General features: G+C 40.6%; 2 protein-coding genes across 2 annotated transcripts in view; one reads left to right on the top strand and one right to left on the bottom strand.

Annotated features, from left to right (window-relative positions):
* Window positions 1-16,614, top strand: part of AIM1 (absent in melanoma 1) — a 42,621-nt gene extending 26,007 nt beyond the window's left edge. Inside the window, exons 13-21 of the mRNA XM_008940985.1 lie at window positions 413-539; window positions 731-763; window positions 2,555-2,664; window positions 2,924-3,053; window positions 6,706-6,845; window positions 9,162-9,285; window positions 10,453-10,611; window positions 13,447-13,609; window positions 16,526-16,614. Coding sequence (XP_008939233.1) covers window positions 413-539; window positions 731-763; window positions 2,555-2,664; window positions 2,924-3,053; window positions 6,706-6,845; window positions 9,162-9,285; window positions 10,453-10,611; window positions 13,447-13,609; window positions 16,526-16,614 — 1,075 coding nt within the window. The remainder of the gene's footprint in view (window positions 1-412; window positions 540-730; window positions 764-2,554; window positions 2,665-2,923; window positions 3,054-6,705; window positions 6,846-9,161; window positions 9,286-10,452; window positions 10,612-13,446; window positions 13,610-16,525) is intronic.
* A 2,688-nt stretch (window positions 16,615-19,302) lies between these two features.
* RTN4IP1 (reticulon 4 interacting protein 1) overlaps window positions 19,303-22,605 on the bottom strand; it is a 26,061-nt gene continuing 22,758 nt past the window's right edge. Inside the window, exon 9 of the mRNA XM_008940984.1 lies at window positions 19,303-19,419. Within this exon, the coding sequence (XP_008939232.1) occupies window positions 19,303-19,419 (117 nt within the window). The remainder of the gene's footprint in view (window positions 19,420-22,605) is intronic.

The raw sequence follows: 22,605 nt of genomic DNA, 5'->3' as shown, positions 1-22,605 counted from the left end.
CCTGGCTTTATTGCCCAGATGACTCTGAAAGTTTGTTTTATGAAAAAAATTTATTCTGATATCTGTCTGGTTTTCTAGAGAGGAACTTGATCTAGATAAAATAACAGTTGTGAAACACTTCAAAATACTCTTACTAGAGACAGCTTTTAGGATATATAGCAGACAATTTAGTTGAACTTGTGATGTGCTTTAGCTAATTAAGTCCCATTCATATTGTCATAGTAAGGTGAATGGAAGTGAAATTTGTGTGGTTTTGGAGTATTGTGTAGGGTTTTAATAGCATTAGAGTTTGGCACTTGAGGGAGAAGTTTTTTATTTGTTCTTACATGAAGACACCAATGAATATACACAGCTGTATTTTGGAGAAGTAGTGTGACTTTCACCTATCACCCTCTTCTTCTGTCTCTCTTAGGTGGGTGGCTTATGAGAACCCTGAGTTTACAGGGGAGCAGTACATACTGTCTAAAGGGATGTATCCCAGCGCTGAGGCATGGGGGGGAAAGAATTGCAAAATATCTTCAGTTCAACCCATCATTATGGTAAGGAGTTAATTTTATACCTGTTTTGCAAGTTTCTCTGAAGTATTTGGAGCTATACTTTCTCTATCAGATTCAGTTTAATTACATTCTTTAAACAATAGCTGAGTAAACTTCTGTGGTTATATCATTGCTTAAAATACTTATTTTGTTTTGTTTTGTTTTTTTTTTTTTTCCCCTCCAACCTTTTGCAGGATATCGTTGGAAGCAAAAGGGGTAAAGTCAAGGTAAGATACTTAGTTAAGTGCGTGAAACATACTGTGTAGTGTCCATAGCATGCATAAGTGAAGAAATGGCTTTTTGGCCAGCGTAACACCCAGGTATACAGGGTTGACTAGTTGGGCAAAGAGTTGGCCTGCGGGTCGAGAACTGCAGATGAAGGAAGGCTGCTTTCCAAACCTCTGCAATGAGGCACATTAAGGTTCAGGGAAGGTGGGATTTAATACACAGTTGTCATCAGTACTTTTTCAGGGCACAGCCCGGTATTTTGGTTCAACAAGTGAGCTATTTTGGGCTATCAGTAATTATTCTGAGGAGCTGGAGTCTGCAGCCTTCTATGTGGAGGTGCAAATCCTTGGATTCTCTTGCTGAGGTGAGGGGTTTGCAAGTTAGGTGTTGTTCATAGTACAGCAGTGACTTAATTCCTTTTGAACCTACTTCTTTGGTTAACGGTTCTGCTGCTGGTGGTTGCATTTTAAGGGAATCTTGTTCTCTCACTAGTACTGCTGAGCTGTGTTTAAAAGTTAATATCTGTGTCAGTAACTAAGGTAAGGAAATGACAGGGAGAACTTGTCTGTTCGATGAGCTGACAGTTTTATGTTGGACTGTTGGCTATGCGCAAGTATTAATATATAGTTTCGACAGCGAAACTAATGGGCAGCTTTTTTTTTTCATTTTTTTTGTAATTCTGAATCTTTTCATGTTTGTCCTGGTACAAAGTTACTTTTATTTTGATGTCAGTCAAAATGATAATTATGTCATGTAACTAAAAACTAGGGAGAAAAGTCTTGCGGTCTCATTTTACTTCTTGATCAGTGGTGTGCCTCACTGGAATCTCCTGCATAGGCAGGAATATGGGGAATAAAAATCTCAAAGCTGCTTATTTTCAGCCAGGTGCATGAAAAATTATTTGCATCTATACATCATGTGCCTATTAAGACCTTATCCTAAGGAAGCAAAGAAGTAATGGCTTGTAGTCAACAGACTGCATCCCTCATCAGCATGTTCCTCTTTGGAGAACACTGTATGTGCCCACACTTGCAGCTCTCTGAAGAGTAAATACAGCTGGTAGGCATGTGATAATGTGAATGACTTCTGTGTGATCAGAGTTAATTATCCTCTAACCGAATTAGCAGGTTTGCTGCTTGAGTTTTGTTGGGTTGTTTTTTGGGTTTTTGTTGGTTTTGGGCTTTTTTAATAAGGACGAAACACTCTGGATAATGTATTCTCCCTTGCACTTGGAGCAGAGAAAGGCAAACTGATGTGAGTGTGACTATAGCTGTAACAGGCATACAAAACCTGTTTACCTCGGGAATGTATACCATGCCTGTTGGCACACTGTCTGAGTCCTTTGCCAAGATTATGCACCATTTCTGTTCTGAGAGACAGATAGTTTTAGTATTTATTGGTTGCTTGGTTTTTGTGAGAAGAGCATGTGTTTTGAAGGTTAAATGGATTAATAATCTAAAAACCTTTTATAGCCCTGTACTAAACATGTGCCTCTTCTGGCCATTCTGTGGGAATTTAAAATTCTTCTTCAGCAGATAGCCCACCAACACTTTGTTAGTGTTGTTTTAATTGTTTTGTGTGTTACTAAGTAATTTACATCCAGAAGTAATTTTTGGTATTATTACATTGCTGTCTTGAACAAGGACTGCAACACTGAAGAGGCAACAAAAAATGGATGTAACTGAGGTGGTTTAAGTCTGTTTTAAAATAAATACAAAAATAACAGTAGGGATGTGTTACTGAACATTGAAGAATTTATTTGTTTTAAATATGTTTAAACCTTTTTATAGGTCCAGTTATTTTCAGAGCCTGAATTCAAAGGTAACTGCCAAATATTTGAAAGAAGTGTGAGATGCATTGATTCATTTGCTGTGAAGTCTTCAAAAATTTTAGATGGCAGGTAAGCTATATTTAATGAATATTGCAAAATCACTAAAATGGTAGAAGTTTTAAAAAAGCAACCAGATTTCTAACACCTGAAGTAGTTTCCCTTAAGGGGACTTAAAAAGAGCAAAGCTTTGCAGTTTACACATTAATCTTTAGCTTGTCAGGACAAAACTTTGTAAGTGTTTTTTCCCACAGCTCTCGCTAAAGACTGAGACACTCTAGCATTCTGCTGCTTGCACAGATTTCTTAAGAGGCAATTCTTCTTCCTGCAGCTGCATAGTGTATGACCAGGAAGAATTCTCTGGTAACCAGTATGTGTTAGAAGAAGGAATCTATCCTGATCTGATGGCGATGGGTTGTTCACCCCAAGCAGTTCTGAGATCTTTACGGATTATAAGTACTGTAAGTAAAGCTATTAAACATATTGTAAAGATAAGTACACTGTTGACTCTGACCTTCCAGCAGTAAAAATACTGGGGACATACAGACTTCAGAGGAGCGTTTTCATGTTTTTGTTATTTTTCTTTGGTTGTTTTATTTCTTCCATGCAGTAGCATTTCAATGTTCTAACAGCAGTCAAGTTTTTGGGAGCTCTGTGCTGCTTTTGCAAATAAGAGCATTATAAAAGGATGTTGGTAAAAAGAGTCAAGGGTGTATCAGATTGGTTATTTCCCAGTAGAAGAGACTGCTTAGACTGAGTTGAGAAATGCTAGTAAGACACTGAAAAGTAGTATCTGTACTGCAGAGCTTGGGTTTTATGCATATTTAAAAAGCACACTTAAATAAGCAACTTTACATGAAATACATGTAATTATAAAACACTGTTGCTATCATCAGAGAAACAATGTGAGTTAATCACAAAATGATGCACCCTTCTAGATGAAGTAAAGCAACGCCCAGTGCCATTTGCCAAAATCAGACAATGTTGTTGTTGTGTGGTGTATGGAAACTGAACAACATTTACATATTTGTAACTCTGCAGTGGTGAGGAACGAGTTTGCTCAAGCCTATAACCAATCATTACAATGGATAACTTAGGGAATCTGCAAGTATCTTTTAAGATCTAAGTAATTACTAGCAAAATGTGGTCAAGAATCCAGGAACTTCTGGCAATATGAAGAGATGGTGCTCATTTTAAAAAAAAAAAAGGAGGAGTACACTATTGACTCCCTTCTTTGAATTTGGAAACTCTGTTGCACTCCACTGTAATTTTGGTAACCTGTCAGTGATGTAGCAGTTGACGAAGGAGAGCTAAAATGTGTCATCCTCTTTCATGTCTTTGGAGCATTTTGATGTGCAGTGTAAACAAACATCTGCAGCAAGTATGTCTGCTTTCTAAACTATTTGGCTGTCCAGTAGACAGATCCTATTGAAACAACAGAAGTGTTTCTAGCCACGCTTGGTGAGTGATCACCAGGAATTAAAATAGGTTCTTTTGCACATGCAAGTATTGAGTTCTTGGATCTGCAAGGATCAGCTTGCTTTTTGGAATATTTATTATTTGTGACAGAGTGTTGTGTTAAAACAGCCAAATGACAGTTCTGTATCTCTAAGTTCTTGTAACTTCATAAGCTTGTTCTAGCCCTGCGATTTGTCACACTTTGGACAGTAGCATGGAGCTGTGCCTGCAAGTCACGTGCTGCTGCTTCCTTCTTCAGAGGCTTACTACCTGCAGAGGAAGATGGGTTGCTTTGCTCAGCCATATATTAGCAAACAAGAATACAGAGAATAAGAAGTGAAGAGCAAATGATCACATTATAATGTTCATTTTTAATAATTTCACAAAAAATTGAAGCTTACTATTCTAGATACCAGTATCTGTTTTCACCGGTCAGATTTCTTTTCGGACTGTTTGATTTGGCAGTGCCAGTCTTAATTCCTCCCTACCATCTGCCATTCCCATAACTTTTCTCTCATGATTTTTCTGTGACATTGCTATACAAGAAGAACTTTTGCTGTTTTGCCACGTTATTGTACTTACCTAGTTTAACTTCTCTTTGCAGGGATCCATTTCTAAGGGACCATAAAAAAAGGAAATGAAAGGGTTATTTGATAAACTTGGAAGTGAGAGTTAAAAGGGCTTTTGTTCTTAAGCTTGAAGACTTTATTTTTTTATGCCAGTGTATCTTTGCTTGATTGAGCTTGCTTTGTATGCTCCATGTGGTTGTGCTGCAGATAGAAAATAGCCTTTTTCCTTCTTGAAGTTGCTACGTGTTCTTTTTCCTGAACATACTATAAAAACAACTGTGAATGTGGTTCAACAGTCAATAACTTTAACAGTCATGCTGCAATACTTTTTAATGAGCAACTCTGTGAAATAACTAAATGTAGATGTACAGGAGCACCAGCTTCATACAGTGCAGTACATGGCAAGTACTGAAGGAAGACTTGCGAGCTGATCTTGCACGTCTCTCTGTGTGGCATTTTATATAAACGTTGCTGCTGAATCTAAAAAATGCCCAGAGTGAAAGGTGTGGCAGAAAATTGGAGGATTTCCTTTTTTTCCTGTGTTTTCTTTCTAAGTAGATTATTTCTGAAGCATTGCGTATGGCTCAAGGGCTGCTGGCAGACCAGTTGCATGTCTCAGGTCTGTCAAAGGACTGAGGGGTGAGAGACGCTGGGATACAATCACAGTGCCGCTTTTCCTGTTGGGTTTTTTAGCTGTGATGACACATCGACATTCTAACTGGTGTTAACCTTTTGTGGTGGGAATGAGTGTAGTCTGATTTTGAAGCAAGCTGAAAGCTTCTCCTGGCATTTTCTGCAGCCAAGCAGCATGCACGCCATCAGGAAGCACAGCTCAGCTCCTGTGCAATAACCTGGACTGCTGTGGAGATAATGGTGACACTTGTGCAATGTTGTCATCCGGGCCCTTAAACATCAAAAGGAAGATTAAAGAGGAGTTTAAGCACTGTCTAGAAATCAGTAGACATGAGGTCTTGCCTAACAGAGTCGCTTGGAAGCACAGATATCCGCTGCCGTGCCTGCTCGGAGCCGCCTCTGCCTCCAAGGGCCTGGTTCCGTGCCTGAGGCCAGGTGGGAGTCTGTCAAGACCTGGTGTCATGTCAGGTGTTCCTGATCTAGTGGATGTGTTTTGGGCATGCTGAACCTATGCTGGCAGGAAGGAGCTCTTCGGGCTGTGGTGTTGGTTTTATGTAGTTGTTGCTGGAAGACATGCAAGAAAGGGAGTGGCAGGGTCATTTCTGTTTGAGTGTCAACTGCAACTCCAGGACACTTGGGCTTAATTGACTTTACCTTGAGGGATTTCAAACCCTTACGTGCCAGCTTCCAGGAGAAGGCCTTAATTGTGAGAGGTTTATTTCCAGTCCTCTACAGATACCTTGCCACATGGAAGAGCCCAGGGTTAGTTATCCAGAAGATGTTTAAAATGGATTCAGTGATGCAGGGAGCTTCATGTGGGGAAAATCCCTTTGACACCAGAAGTGCTTTGACAGAGGAAAAAGAATCATCTGCCCATGGCAATTTGGAGGATTCAGATGTTACAGTACTTGTTTGAGTCATGAGTTTCACCTCAGAAATATAAATCTTGAAGCTTTTGTCTAGTTGGAGATTAATGTTGCCATAACCTGCTGTAAGAGTTAAAAATGAGAGTAGTAAGCGATAAGCAGTGCTGACAAGGCTCTCATAATTTGAAGCTGTAGAAGTCCATTTTGTCTTACTATGTGTTCAGGTCTGAAGGTGAAAATGCCTACAATGAGTGGGGGTTTAGTGCATTACAGGAGGGAGATGGCATTAATTAAAAAAAAAAAAAAAAAGCCCACAAGAATCAACCACAGAGATATTTGTGTGTAACTTAAGGAAATTTTATGTTTCATGAAAGCAGATCATTTGTGTGTTTTGTGTAAGGGCTTTTTATTACTTGCTAAATTTCTTTTAAGTAACCTGTTGCAGAGCAAAAACATTATTCAAGGTCTTTGATCTTAAACAGTCAAGAGGAAACTTCTAAAATAAAAGGGCTGCATGGAGTTATGGTGTTCACAGCCACCATCAGGAGTTCCAACATCCTATAAAAGTGCTTCTCTTCCTTTTGCAGGAGCTGTCTGAGCCGTGCATAGCTCTTTATGAAAAGGTGGGTTTCCAGGGAAAGAAAATGGAATTCACTACAGAAATTTTAAATCTCCAGTTCCTGGGATACAATCCTCGAATAGCTTCGGTTCAAGTTCTTGGTGGCATGTAAGTTTAAAATCACTTATTGATTCTTTAGAATTATATGCTTATTCAGCAGAAAAGCTACAGGCACTAGAAGTCAGGGACTATAAAATTATGCACTGCAGCCATTGCAGTATTTTTAATGCAGTTTGTTCTTTACAGAACCTTTTCTCACCCTGTATCAACAACATCTTATCACTGACTGTTGCCATGTGCTAGAGGTTGAAATGAATTTGAATAAAGCTCCCAAGGAAACTCATGTCTTCTCTCATGCCATATTATAAAAGCTAGTTTGCACAGCATCATAAAACCAATCTCTGTGCTCTTGGTTTAGGTCTCAGTCATGAAAAAATCATTCCATTTGTGATCTGTGCCATAAGTGAAAAATGTTTTAACAAGTCTTCACATTCATCCTTTTACCTAGATGTTATGGATACAGTGGTACAGTCAGGTCATGATCTGGTCCTGTTTGGAATCAGTAAATTCTTTTTACTTCAGGGATTGCATCAGACTCTTGATTGTAAATCTAGCTGATAAATTCATTGGCCATTCTTAAGCAGTTGTGTTCTCAAATGTACTTTTGACAATGATGTAAAAAGTAGTCTGTGATGTCTTAAAACTGTCTGGAAGCATTTTAAAAACTACTGTGCTACCTTCTTCCAGTGTTCCAGCAGATCTGCTAAGTTTCTCTTTTTGTTTTTGCTGTTGTTAACCTCTAACTCCAAGACACTTGTCCCAAGTATATGGTCAAGTTTTTTCTAACTTCAAGAATGTGCCTTTTTATTAACTATAGATCCATATTACTGTTGCTTTGCATTTAAATGTGTTCTTTTGAAGATGTAAATTTCCAAGCTGTGTGCTAGAGAGATGTGGTTGGATAGCTTAAGACTGCCCTCAAGTGGATAGCTAATACCAGGTCTGTAGGGCAAACCGTATTCCCCACGTGGAAAAGCTGAGGGAAGGGTTTCCTTAGCCCACCGAGCTGAAGTTGGAAACATAAAGGTCATAAGAAAAGGTCTGTGCTCTGTATTCTTAAGTCTCCTGAGATTTCAGTATCTTTCACCATAACTACAACATAGTTGATTGTCACTTCTCATAACATGAAGTCAAACATCAAGTTGCATCTTTGCCAAGAACACTGTTGTGGTGATTGCAGGTAATGGAGTCTTGATTTGTCTGTGTTTCCTATCTGATGAGTATCCATCTTTCTGCTTGATCACTGGAAATGTATAGAGTGTGATAGGAAAATTCTAATTTCCTTATAGCAGCAACTGCTGCTGAAATGTGTCAAAACACAGGTTTCAGAGTGTCCTTGCCCCTACTGCCTCCCTTATTGAAGGAGTTTTTGTCTTTTCTTCCTTTGCTGAGACATCCATTTATAATTTTCTTAATTTCATGCCTGGGAATAGATGTGTATTAGTCTGTGGAAAAGCACCAAGATTAATCTGGGTGTGCTGCTTCTGGATATAGATGTCTACTGACCAGTCAGAGGAAGGGAGGTAGAAGAAGAAGAGTGTGCATATTGGGTGTTTATGTACTCAAAAGTCTATGGCTCTTGGACAGTCTCAGCAAATCGGTGTGATAAAACTCAGCAAATTGCACTATACTGCAGCCTATTTCAAAGCAGAGTTGTAATTCACTGTCCACACCAATAGTACAGAAACAGAAGTCAGGTTCTGATAGATTACTCTCAATGTCATTGTAAACATCGTTGGATAGGGAATGCTAAACAAAATCTCTCTATATGCTTTTTCTATCTCTCTTTCTCTCTCTCTTTTTTCTTTTTTTCCTTTTCAGATATTTAGAAAGAAGAAAGGTGTTCTGAAATAAAACCTCTATCAAAATACCCTAGAGAACTTCACCCTTTTGCAGTTCCAGTATTTGTTGCTTTCTGCGTCCTTAGTAGTTCTTCCCCACATAGGTCAAGCCTGTCCAAATTAACGTACACAGAACTACTGGTTCTCCATATGCACTATCTAGCGTATGCAGCCTGTGCAGTGTATGCATATATCCTCCTTGAGAAGTCATGGTACCTCCTGAAAGAAGATGACATTTAAAAGTTGGGTTCTCCCTTTAAGGCAAGAAAATGCTTTATTTCATTCACCTTGGAATTTTTAAATAACAGGACCTTAAAATGTGAACTCCAGTGTACTCTTAATGCGGCTGATCTAAATCAGAATGTGGCTTTATTGTTTTTGAAGACCTGTTAAAAAGAAGGTTGTTGGCTTTCCATAGCTAAACACTACTACTTTGTGGGACAGATTTCTCTTATACCTGTTTATTGATTCTAAAGCAGTATTTGGCAGTAAAAGCAACCTGTCTTTTTTTTTCCTCTCATAGATGGGTAATTTTTGAGCACAGTAACTACAGAGGGCGTCAGATGTTGTTATCACCGAATGAAATTGCAGATTGGTATAAAGTGAGTGGCTATTGTCAGATAGGTTCTCTGAGACCTTTGCTGCAGGTGAGTAGCCTCTGACATGAGATGGTCAAACAATAGTTTATATTTTATAATGGGCTTGGGGGGATACTACACAGCTGAAAGCGATCTTACAGTCTTGATGTGTCTCAAGCTTCAACAATGGCAGCTGCATACACTTGAGTTTTGGTTGTAATAAAAGCTGTTTGATTATGCTGTGTGGCTTTGCAGTTCTGCTGCTTAAACTGTTCATTAAGTATATACTTTAAAGCAAAGTATTGAAGACAGCATATAAGGATTTGCTAAATTATTTTAATAAATAATGTCTGTAACTACTGTATGTAAATTATTTTAAGTTGTTTTATAATTAGCAACCAAACTGGTCACTGGTTGTACTATCTGCATTATTTTTGGAACAACAAGAAAATTGGATGCTTCAATTAGTAGTGATTTTGTGTTGATTCGGGGGAGGGGGGAAGGTCCTTCCCTGCTTATTATTTGGCAGAATCATTTGCAAATCTAATGCAAAACTTATTCTCACGGTGTCCTTTTTATTTTGTTCTATAAATAAGGACCGTGTGATTTGGTCCAGTGCTGCAGCCAGCAGACCTGTAAGCTTTAACATTAGAGGTAGTTGCTGAGCCAGTTTATGGAGGAAGCATCTTTTTCTAATTCCCAGATTGCTGATACCTGCGACCAAGCGTCTTTGCTCGCCGTCCTAGCGGTGTCTTTGCACGGCCTCGGGCAGGGCTGGGAGTCCCGCGTCTGTCTGCCCTGGCTGAGGCTTTGTCCAAGCAGGCATGTCAACCTGCACGAAGCCATAGCGAGGATGTGCAGCACAATACCTGCTGCCAGTGAAACGGGCAGCACTGCACCAGTGCACCCTTAGTGCAAGTTAAGAACGTAATAATACAAGAAGTCAGCAGAGAGAAGTTAGTGCTGCTCTCAAATAAAAATTCTTAGCTTTCTACCACGTGCTGGTCTCAGTTCATAGGAAAACCTAAAACTCTCCATCCAGTGGCAGATTCTCAAAGCTTGGCTTGTCCTAGACATTTGTGGACTTAAGTCTAAAGTTCTCAAATAGAGAAACTGAGCTTTCTGAAAGGAAGGGGGGCACGGGGTTCAGCACTAAACAGCAATCCTGCTCTGGTTAACTTCAGAGCAATGTGTTCTGTGTTGGGCCTGGCTAACAAGTGCTGCTGTTTCCCACAGAAACGCGTGTACTTCAGGCTTCGCAACAAGGAGACAGGAAAATTCATGTCAGCTGATGGAACCTTAGACAATCTGACTCTTATCAGAATACAGGTTGCAGAAGATGCAGACTCTGATGATCAAATATGGGTTTATCAGGATGGATTAATAAAGTGCCAGGTGAGGTTCAAGTTCAATGTGCGTTTTCTCTTTCTGTCTCTAATAGCAGGGTTTTCTGAACTCATTTCCTACTGCATCATCTTAATTTATTTCATAAGCTTATTCTGTTTCAGCTGTAATATATCCTTCTTGCATTTTGGGATTTGCGGGTTTTTTGGATTTCTTTGTTTGTTTTTTTTTTTTTTTTAATTGAACTCTGGCTTTTTCACGTGATAAAAAAGAGTATCATAAAACTAGTTTACATTAAATTGAAATTTTGAGGTTTTAGTTATAATTTACTTTCCCCTTAAAGAGTAGTAGCCTCACCATACAACCAACACCTGAAGATCATTGCCTTGCTCTTCATGAGCCTCCTTCATGCCCTCTTTCTGCACAGTGAAAATATCACAAGTGTCAAAGGCAGAGGAGACCTTGTAAAATGCAGATGCTTCCTGACAATATTTTGAACTCTGCATACCTTGTCGTAGGTCTGCTGGTGTAATGCAGGCTGTATCCTCTTCTGCATTTAGGCTAGCGTAAAGATAAAATCCTGCTCTTCGGGGTTTTGGGGTTTTGTTTGTTTGTTTTCTGACGATCCCTGTATTTGTCAAATTCATCCCTCTTCCGTTCCTCTCTACAAGTTACCAAATGAAGTCCTCCTTTTCTCATAGTCCATAAAACTAATGATGTGCCAATTTTCACTGAGGTGAGCAGAGGTATGCACAGTTCATAATGTTTAAGCATGAACAGTCTTAGGCAGGGAAAGACAGCCAAAGAAAATTAAGTTACTTTAATAATGCTAAGTAGCTTGACTGCACAGAATCATGTGAACTTTTTCTATAGGATTGTATAACTTCAAAGAAGCCATTTATAACTATGTCATCTGTGCTGGAGGGAAGAATCTTACTGTTAATAAGCTAAGGCATTGTTTGGACATGTTTACAGGGCAGCAGTAAAAGAGATTTATGCAGCCAGCAAAATGGCGCAAATTAAGCTAAAACTTCTAATGTAGAATACAGAAATTTTCTCTTTTGACAGTGCCTCTCAAACATGACACTGAAAGTATTCATATCAACACGGTGTGGTCTTATATGGCTTTGGGTAAATGCTCTTGGTTTTTGTCCCCGTCCCTGTCTCACAAAGCATTTTGCCTGTGCATAGAAAATACACGGCTCACGCTGCACAGCAGTCAGGTCACTTAGTTGCAGAGTGCAAGCTGGCAACATGGATCTTCAGGGAGTGAGCTCTTACAGAGCTCTGACACCTCCCTGTTGAATGAAAGTAGATGTATTTTGCACAAAAAGAAAAGGTCTTCACCATATTTTAAAGAGAAAATGAAGCACGTGAGTGGGTGGATCATTGGAAGAAGTCATGCCCATCTTCCTGTAAATTTAGGCCATCTGTCTGACAGAGTCACGGTACCTTGAGGTATGCCTGAGGTTTTCAGGGAAGAGCTGCTTTAAGTGGATGGGATAATCAGGAAGCAGGATGTGGAAGTCATTCTGCTCATTTTGTCAGAAACAGATGTGAACAGCAGGTACGAATTCAGGTCTCCACACTCTTCATTAAGAGTTTCTTGGAGATGGATGAAGTCATGGCCTAGTGGAACTAATGTGTAAGCTCTGAGTCTTCTAACTCCCACTAGAGAACATTTTGCATACAGATGAGAATTTCAGAACTGCTGAACTAAGTTGACTTACTTCAGTTTATCAGTAAGAAGTACTACTTTTTGAAAACCGTGTATTTAATACTTTAGGGCCATATCAACAATGCCAGATGGGTGTTTGTTTAATCGGTCGCTGAAGTCCATTCAGAATTTACAAGTTGGCTTGTGCTGATCTATTGAAAATCACTGTTCACACAGAAAAATGAACTGTAATGTACTACTAATACAGCCTGAATACTCTTTTCAAAGAAGCTTGATTTTTTTTTTGCCAGTTCTTTTTTTAACCATCTGCAGAGTTTTGAAACCAAGTAATACAAATTATTAGGAAAAGAATATAGAACAAAGAAGAAAACATTACTGTAATACACTGTGAAATTCATACACTTGGTGCTGTGCAGTTACGTCCGTTATCTTAAAAGGTTATTGCAGAACTAGAAACAATTAAAGAACAAAAAAAGATCTGCAGAGGAGATGGAGGGCTCCTATGCAAGGATGCAAGGAAGAGAGTAAATAGATGGGATATTTTCCCCTTGCAAAGGGTGAAATTTGGGGGATGAGATGACTTGAAGTCTCTGCAAACATAGCATGGACAAGCCATCCCTTTGAGTAAGAGAGGGGAAGGGATAAAAAGAGCATAAAACAAAACTAGTAGTTGCCTATCTTTTTTTTTTTTTTTTTTTTTTTTTTTTTTTTAATACAAGTAGTTAACGTTTGGAACTGCTTGCCACAGAAGAGTTATGATACAGAAGGGCGTTACATTAATCTCGGGGGGTAGTGACTACCAAATTCACCTATGGGACAGGAACGGTGGGAGTATTAAAGGTCCCAGCTCTGCATGGAAAAGTCTCTGGGCTGGAAATTGCTGTAGACTGGGAGAGTTCACCAGGAACATACTGCATCCAAGAGCAGAGTGAATGTAATCTTCCATGACGTCTGTTATTGTCCACTGCTGGAGGCAGGTGCTAACTGTACCTTCTGATCTGATACAGCATGCTTATATTAATGTTTTTCTGTAGCAGAAAGTATCAGCAGAAAGAAGAACAAAAATAAGTAGTCTTGAGTTTGGGGGAAAAAAATACCTTCATTTAGAAAAAGTGGTTCCTAGATTCTGTTCTCATCTGCTTAAAAAACAGTGGATACTAGAAGTAAAGCTGCTGTGACTAATTGCTGTTGCCTTTCTGGTGGTACAGATGGCAGAGGATTGCTGCTTGACGATTGTTGGAAATCTTATAACTCCTGGCTCTAAACTCGGCCTGTCATTTGAGCGGAATGAAGACAAACAATATTGGCATATTAGTCCCGACGGCAGGATTTATAGCAAGATGAAACCCAAGCTGGTTTTAGATATCAAAGGTAAGCAAATGTGTTATCTCATTACATTGTGTCTTAATCACATGGTATTTACAGTGGGATAAGCACTAAACGTGCCTATAAATTAAGGCTGGTGTTATAGTTACTTTAATCTAGAATCAAAAAGGACATGATTAGCTAGTCTGACCTCCTGAATTATACAGGCCCTAGGACTTCATTCCATTTTTCCTACACAGAGTTTAGTAACTCACAGTACTTGCTTATCTTGTAGTCCCAGTGTCCACTCACTGTAGATATCCCCAGTTAATTTTAGGTGGCACTGGGTGATGTGAATTTAATTATTTAAAATGCTGAAGCAAGAAAAAGCTAGCTTCTCATTAACTTTAATATGTATAGAGCAAATTTTCTTATATAGTAGTTGTAGATGGCAACCGCCAAAGGATATTAGGAAAGCAAGGGCAGGCTGGTCTGCTGATGTGATTAGATGCAAGAAGTTTTCCCATTTGTTTATTAATGGTTGTACCTTTATTGCAAACATGAGATTCTGCCATAGCAGCCTAAGGTCTGTGCACACTTGATGCGTGTTTTACAGCCACTTCTGTCACAGCCGTTGGACTCATGGAGATGCTTTTTCTGAACTTCGGTTTCTTAGTTTTGTAGAAAGTCTGAAAAATCAACAAATGGAATGATTAGCAGAATTGGCATGATCAGATGTTCTCAAATAACTGCATTTACAGGTGGGGGGAGTAATCATTTTCTGTAGCTGTTAATATTTTTAGCTGTTTTAAAATTAATTTGGCATGGATGCTGTGACATTAAGGACAACAATCATAAACACAGTAACAAACAAGCAAACAAAACAAAACCAGAGTGAACAGTCAGCACTTTCAAACTAAAAAGGACAGGGCTATTAGAACAGTGAGAAAGGATCATCTAATGTCTGTAATACAACACTAGCACAAATAGTCACATATTCTCTTTACTCTCATAAAAAGCTAGTGATGATCAATTATAAACCTATCACGAAGCCTCCAGTTCAAGGGAGAGTCTTTAGTCACAGTGGCACTGCACCCTTTTTTCTGAACCCAGTTCCAAGTTGCACCAAACAAGCAGAAATTTTATTATGTTGCCTTGTCTTCAGTTAATCATGTTAAAAGCAATTTTGTGTTCTACATCTATAATCAAAGAACTTCACAGTGGATAGGTCTGGTGATGAAAGTATATTTGCACTCTTACTTAAAAAAAAAAAAAAAAGTGAATCTGTACAGTAAATGTGAAAGAGTAGGTATATTTAGGTTTGAGAAAGCCCATTAGGAACGTGACCCGTTTCTGCCCGTTCTGCCGGTCCATTCTTGACCTCAAATTGGGCATTAATGAATTCTTCAGCAAAGGAATCAGTTGTTAGCTGTGCGGCTACCAATGCCCCCTGGTGGATACACCGGCGTGGCACAAAGCCGTGTCCAGAGCACCGCGCTAGCGAAGCTCATTGTCCCTTGGACAAAACCACACCAAAACAAAACAAAAAAACAAACAAACACAAAAAAAAAAAAAAAAAAAACCTACCTCAACACCCAAACCCGCCTTTTTTTCCCATCATTACATGTTTACATTCTGTCAAGACACCACTTGCGAAATACTTCTGTGCTTGCAGTAACTGAGCTGTGTGGCTAATATTTTTGGTAACAGCTGGTTAGAGGTTTTTTTTTTCTTGTGGGAGTATTTGATGAAGGTATTATCTTCATTTTGCCCTCTTCCTGAAGAACTTCACAAGTATTTGTGCTGTCTGTTTGCTGTATGCTTTTTAGTATTTGCTGGATGATGGCAAAGAGGGAAATGGTGTTGATGTTGATCAGATCTTTCTGATTTGGGACAGTGGCACTAGAAAGCATCCCCCAAACTCTTGAAGTGGAAAACGGCTAAGCTGCTCAAAAAGGCATTTCTGTAAGGCCCTCTGAAATGTGCCAGCCTGTGCAAGACGCCAGGTGCCTAGCGTATTTCTTTCCGAGATCTGCTAGAATCCGTGTTTTGGTTTTGTTACACTCATGCCAAGCTTTCAGCTGCCAGGCTTCTCTTCTGCTCACTCGAGGAGGGTGAGGCTGTCGGGGTGCAGAATGCCAGGCAGTGTCCATAGGAGTGCCCTGGCGCTCTGTAGAAGCGGTTGGCTCAGATGGCTGCTTCCAGTAGGAACACTGCCTGCCAAGGCCGCTGTGCTGCACTCCGTGATGTGGGTGCACGTGTCCTGCACCTGTGCAGCGTGTACTGGAGCTGAGAGGAAAATGTCACTTCTGACTTCTAGCTCCAGTCAAATGTTTCTTTGCTTCTGAGTGTAAGTCAGAACACTATGGTGCCCTTCTGTGGGAACAGGTTTAGCATTGCTTCACGTGAGGACCTTAAAGGCCCTCTGGGAAAGGGTTGTATCTTGTGTTCAGGTATGTTCAGCTGCCACTGGAGACAGCTAGGCATTGGGTGATGTTCTGTGTGGTGACTTGGGATGCAGGATTGCGATGGTGAGGGAGTGAGCAGGTTCCAGACCTTGTCCCTGTTGTGGTCACCCCCCTATTGTTTGTTAGCAGCAGGACTTATTTCATTGGGTAAACATCATCTTTAGAGTGGTGACAGCTGACAGCTGTTGAGGAGAAAGCCATGTGTGACTGCTGGTAAGTGACAGTCCTATAAGAGCTACACCATGACTGTATTGCAGTGTTTCCTTCCTTTCCCATCCAGGCTGGAAAAGCCACGGTACTGAATTGCTGAAGGGGTGGAGAGGGGCAGGCAGGCTCCTTTGTTCCAAAATGAATTCCAAAAGCAGGCGGTGATGAAAATGAGTTTCCCTTTTCAGTGCCCTGGGGAGAAAAGAAATTGTCTACACCAGCACTTATTAGAGTTGCCCTGAAACTGGGAGTACGTGTCTCTTATATCAAGGATAACCTACATACACGCTGCCATCTCTCTTCGCAGGGGGCACACAATATGATTGTGACCATGTTGTTGTCAACGCGGTGAACGAAGAAAAGTTATCGCAGTGTTGGGAGCCACTAGTTGTGTAAACCCAAGTGAGCAAAGATGACGTTTGAATGGGCTGCTGTTCCAGACGCTAGGATTGGCACTGCCATCTCTGGAGGACACAGGATCAACAACCAGAGTTTTGTCTTCTCCTTGCAATTTTAAAAAGAACAAGCAACAGAATGATTTCACCTCTAAGATTATTATCCCTAGAAAAGCTTCAGTATCTAATTTTATTTAATCTTTCACAACTCCACGTGACAGAGAGAGTGGTAGTATGCCTCAGGCTGGAGTGGAAGAGACCCCAGAGAGTTACAGCTGTGTCAGCAAGTAGTTAATCCAGAATAATCAAGCATAATTTTAAATTATTTTTAAAAGTTGAGGTTTTTTTTAATGGAGAGAAGGGCTAAAAAATAGCAAAAGCTTATTTGGTAAAGGACAGGAAAGCAGTGTATATGTGGGTATAGTAGCCTGGACCTACACAGAAATATTCACTACTGGAAATTAATATATTTGTTTCATGGGAACAAACTTACATTTACTGAAAGTTTAAAGGCTGCTAGCATACAGCACATCCAAAGAACTTTGAACTTGTGGCCTCAAGTATAGTTAGTATGCTAACATAGTAAGTCCTAAATTAAGAAAAAATTCTAGATTTTCTGATGTAGCAATGATGTAAATTAGTAGATGTTTGTTAGAAAGAGAGGGCTGGCAAAAGGATGCATTGGAATGTTGAAGAACTTGCCCATTTTCTAGGCTGCCTAACTTTTTGAGTTATGGGTATTTTACTTCTTTGCCAGGTCAAATTTTTACTTTTTTTAAAACAGTTCCAATAAGTGTAGTCTTCCTGAACTCAAAAATCATACAGAAAACCAGGATTCTTAGGCAAAGTATCACTAAAGATGACTGCAACAGCACCTGAGCGCTGCGGTTACTCAGTTTTCAGCCACTGCCTGTTGGGCTTACCGTGGAGAATGAGGCTCCCAAGTACTTCTGGTGATGTTGGAGAGCAATGTCTGGGGAGGGCTGCTGGATCCCAGCTGCTGTTGGGCAGAAGCACCGGGCTGCTGCAGCCAGGGGCACAGCCAAGCGTGCAGAGGAGCCTGTGCCCGGTCACAGGGGCTGTGCCCATTGAAAGTCAGCGTAACTGGTTTAGTAAAGAGCTTGTGAGACGTGCAGACATACCCATGACTGCAGGAGGTTCTTCTGTTGCCCTGCTCTTAACCTGGTTTTGTTAGTTTTCCTTAATAATGTTGACAGAAAGGTAAAATAAAGTCTTGTACTATGCTGCTGTGTTTTGTCCTGGTTGAGACCAGTGTTATTACAAGCTGCTCCTAGGAGCACCCAGGCCTTTGTCTTGCATAGTAAGTCTGTTGAACACGTTCATTACTATTGTATTGCCTCAAAGGATACTGGTGCTTTTACTGGCACCACTCTAGAGGAGATGCCTTACTAATTTGCCTCTGATTGTACAGACCTACAGAAGTTTTGTTGCTCAGAAAGGTGCTGCGTTTAGTTCTTCATAGAAAATGTGTTGTTACTGGTTCCAAAAAGTGGTACTTTGTCATATTGATGTGCCCCTGCTACGTATAATATAGCATTTTACAAATAAATTTAAGTTGGGCAACTTCATATTGAAATTATTTTTGAAGGTAGAAGGTTGCCATTTTACAGTTAGTTATCCTTCTGTCTTGTGCATAATTGCTGTGTGACAATTGACTAATGAGGAGGGAACACGTGGCCCAGAGGCTCTGAGGAATGGATGCATCTCCTGTACAAGCCCATGCTCAGTGCACTTACACGTGGGGCCACAGTACACATGGGTGCTGCTTCTGTCCCCTGGTGGAAACAAGCACTGCATGACAGGCTTTTCCATCACTGGAGCTGCACCACAGTACACGTACAGCTCTCAAGTAAGAGGTTACCACTTTTATTTGATCTACCTGCAGAAATGCAGGGGAAGTCACTCCCTAGCCCATCTCTGGCAAAATGGTACATTAAAGACAGACCAACGGACACGTAACCCCTCAGGCACCACACCCCCAGCAGCAGTGACAGGGGCCACAGCAGGAACAGGGTCTCCTGATTACTGACTAAATCACATCCAGCCTACCTCCATAAACACTGTAGTCAGATGAGTCTGTGCCAGGAGTCAGGCAATTACAATAATTAGCAGTTAGAGGTTGATTTTGTTCCATGCTTGTGCTCAGATTAGTTATGCCCTGTCAAAATTGAAGTACCAGTCTTGAGACAGCAGTCTGGCCACTTCATACAGGAAAAGTTCACACGTTCTGAGAATGAATGATACTGAGTAATATTGTGTACTACTAAAGTTGAACAGAACTAGGAAAGGCCAAAGAAAGAAAGGGCAGCACAAGTTTCTTACGGACAATTAGGTAAGTGTGCCCCACTTAGCTAAAATGTATGGAAAGTGAAAGCCCCAAGATCTACAAACCAAAAATGCTGCCAACTGCGAATGAGGATGTAAGTCACAATGTGGTTTCCATGTAGAAATACCTAAGGGGAGAGAAGCATTTCCTGTCTGTGTATTAAGTTATTAACAGGCACAATATGAAGGAATCAAAGAGGCTTTCCTGAAACAAAACTTTAAAAAAGAATGATGCATTTGTGTGAGCTTTTGAGGAAAAAGTGGTTGCTATGTATCAGTTCCTGTTCAAGTGTAATTTACCAGTGAAGTACTGACTGCCAGCAGAATAATGATTAGAGATACTTTATTTTTTACTAACTACATTGATCACTGTTTTTCCCCGTGCATGTCCTCCTTCCAATTTCAGAAAGGCCTTTGGAACTTCAGAAAATGAGAAGACTTCATCAATTACTGGTTGAATCTACAAAATAAAGAAAAAGTTTATCACCATAACATTTCAAAACTGTATGAAGACAGGGTTGAGGTTTTTTTCTTTTTAACAGTATTTAGGGCAAGAGTTGCCTAGTGATGCAGTCACTAGCTTTTAACTTTTTTCAGGGACCCTTCCCTCTCTGTGCACAAGGTGTTCTGCTGCTCTTTGCCCAAGTTTTGAAACCTCTTTACTAGCATAGTTTGGAGCTCTCACTTAGGACTCTTCACAATAAAGTCACAGCACAGGGCTCTAGCTTCTAAGTCTATAATGCGGTTCAACCTTTTTTTGTCCACAATGATTCACTGAGGAAAAAGAGAAGTAAAAGGAAAAAAATTTTCTTCCACTGAGAAAAAAGGTCAGATGTTGCAAAGATACCCATGCATCTAGTGTCTACGTGCATCAGTACATGGCTCAGTACCCTTAAAAGACTTGGCCACCAATAGAGTATAAAAGAAAGCCCACAAGTATCTGTTGCTGAGTCATTTAGATACACTTGAAAACCCAGCCACTGTATGTTCCAACAGGCATACATCATTAAACCCAGCTTGCATTGACTGCTATTCTGGCATTAATTTTGTAGAGTAGTCTCCTGGATTGTTTAAGACTCATTTCTTAATAACAGAGGTGAAATTAGCTTATTCGCTGTTCCCATTAACTAAGGAGCCTGAAAACCCTCTGAGCATTTTATTTAGATGTCCTAGTGTACTGACAGAGGCAGAGAAATCCCAGCTGCTTCTGAAAAATACTTGGTCCAACAGAATCTGTGTACAGCAGTGACAACAGAACCTACCTACCCTGGAGGTTGGTCTTACCTTGTGTCCCCTAACACCAGCCCAATACATGTTCTCGCACTGATGAACTGATCCTAATCATCTTGCCAGAGAAATACATGAACAGTAGATGAGTCTGAAGCTAGCTCTTGCCATGAAGTTTCTATTTACTGTGCTAGAAAAAGACCATTGTTACTTGTGGCAGTGAAAAATATCTTCAGGATTTTTCCTCACAGCTACTAGCATGCACACTGCCTTGTTGAATACTCTAGAACTGGTAACTGCCCTCTCCTGTTAGGACATGAATCTTACTAAATAGAAGGGGAACAACAGCAACAGGGACACAAGGAATTTGCCAGGATCAGCCCAGTGCTGTCTTTCAAAAGGCTTGCTCACTTTCACCAGAGGGCAAGTGGGGTGTGCACTCATTCATACTGCTTAGAAGGTAACCATGCAGCTCTGCTGAGGAAACCAAGCTCTGTTCCTTTCATTCACACATTTTCCAAGGAGCAGCACTGACCACCCAGCATCCTCCTAAGAACACAATAAATGCAGCATCTGATACTCATCTGTACTCATGTAGGTCCTTTTCTCAACTCTCTTGCTTTTTTTCCTTTATTCATACACAGTGCCTTACCTTTGAGTCTATTCATTGCACTAAAATAACTACTGGTTTTGCTTTGATGCTGATGGTTATCCCAAGGCATTGGTAATCTATTACATTGCAGTATCTACTAATCTTGTCACTAGATTTGCCTTTTTTTTTTTTGGTCAAGGCTTGTTTAGCAGTAGTGGGAAAGTGTACATGACAGAAAAGTAGGAATGAGTGAATCCCCCCTGAAGCAGCCAAATCACTATGAGAACAACGCTGCAAACATATTCACTAAGTGCCTGAAATTTGCCATGCTGCAGTTTCTTTCCCCTGTTCTGCCAGGACAATCTCTGTAAACAAACCTCTAGTAAAGTGAGTAGTAACAGCAGAGAAGCCATAAAGATACTGTATAGCACTTTCTTCTGCTCAACTTGGGGAAGAAACGGGAGGCATGAACAATCAAAACAAAACTGTATTTGGTCAGCATCCAGCACAGAGTGGAAATGTTGTTTCGGGCATCAGCAGTCAGGGACACGGACCGAGGGCGGCAAAAACCACGAGACAATGGCTTTGGGTAAACTGAGCATCTGAGTAAACAGCAGCTGCTGTGACAATCGGCAGGAGGAACGTGCTGCTGATCAGTCGTGACTGTTTTGAGGAACACCAGCCCTTGCTTTCATAGCAGAAGCCTGGGAAAAAATTCAGTAACCCTGTCAAGCCAAGCACCAGTGCAGCACTTGCACAAGAAGTTATTGTTAATGGCGGTTACGTACAGTGCTTCAGTTCAGAAAAAAAAAAAATACGGAAACTCAGCCTGCTGGACCCTAGCAGGGCAAGAGGCTGGTGGGAGGGAAAGGGCAGTTCAGGGAAGAAAGTAGGGCAGTGGCACAGGGATGTGAAGCACAAGGGATTCCAGGGAAATGTAGAAGTTCTGTTCAGACACCTGCAGCAACTGAGAAAAAATGAAGACGACCCTTCAATGTTCTGCTACCTGCAGTCACTTACTGTTGGCTGCAGAACGAGGTATGTTATGTCCTCAGCCTGTCAGGTCAAGTTCAAAGCATCGCATTTGAAAAGTGGTGACACAGGGGTTCAGAGGAGCCCTGAATTCAGCCTCACAGCTGAAAACACTGCGTACTGCACCCACCACACGCTCAAAGCCCAGCTGCTACATTGATGTAACCTCTAGCTCCATTTAAATGCCAGCTTTAGGCAGTGCTATAGAGAGACATGAATACTAAATTGATGATCCCGACAATCTAGAGCATTAAACATTTTATCTGGCTGGCTGGTCCATCCCATTGTTTGCATAACCCTGAAAGGGCTGACCATGTTGCAGCACAGTGATTCACTCAGCCTTTACCATAATCCACTGACTAAGATAAAATTTCTTCCTGTGAACAGACAAACAAGTAGGGGAGCGTCTGCTGTTTGTTGAATGTGTGATAATAAATGGAGATTAACTGGATAATAGAAACACTGCCTATTTACAGCCACGCGTCAGTTCCTTGCCAGAGGACACCTATTTGTTCAGGGAAAAGGGATTAAACTAAAGTCTGTGAGAGAAAGGATAACATGCACCCGCATTGAAATCTTTATCTGAAAATAGATTGAGCCTGAAAGGTATTTTCTTCCTCTTCATTCACTCTGATGCAGGGCACACTACAGAAATGAATCTCAGGTCTCTTGAACTGAACTCATGTGTTTGGAAAAACAGAAAGAGCAATTGCTGATGCTGCTGAAGGCTGTTCTGCACAGAGCCCCAGGAGCGGCCCAGCCAGCCCAGCTCCAAGCGCAGCAGGCGGCACGCAG

The sequence above is a fragment of the Merops nubicus genome, unplaced genomic scaffold (assembly GCF_000691845.1).
Source record: "Merops nubicus isolate BGI_N331 unplaced genomic scaffold, ASM69184v1 scaffold7045, whole genome shotgun sequence".
NCBI classification, from domain to species: Eukaryota; Metazoa; Chordata; class Aves; order Coraciiformes; family Meropidae; genus Merops; species Merops nubicus.
This window is presented reverse-complemented; position numbering and strand designations above follow the sequence as displayed.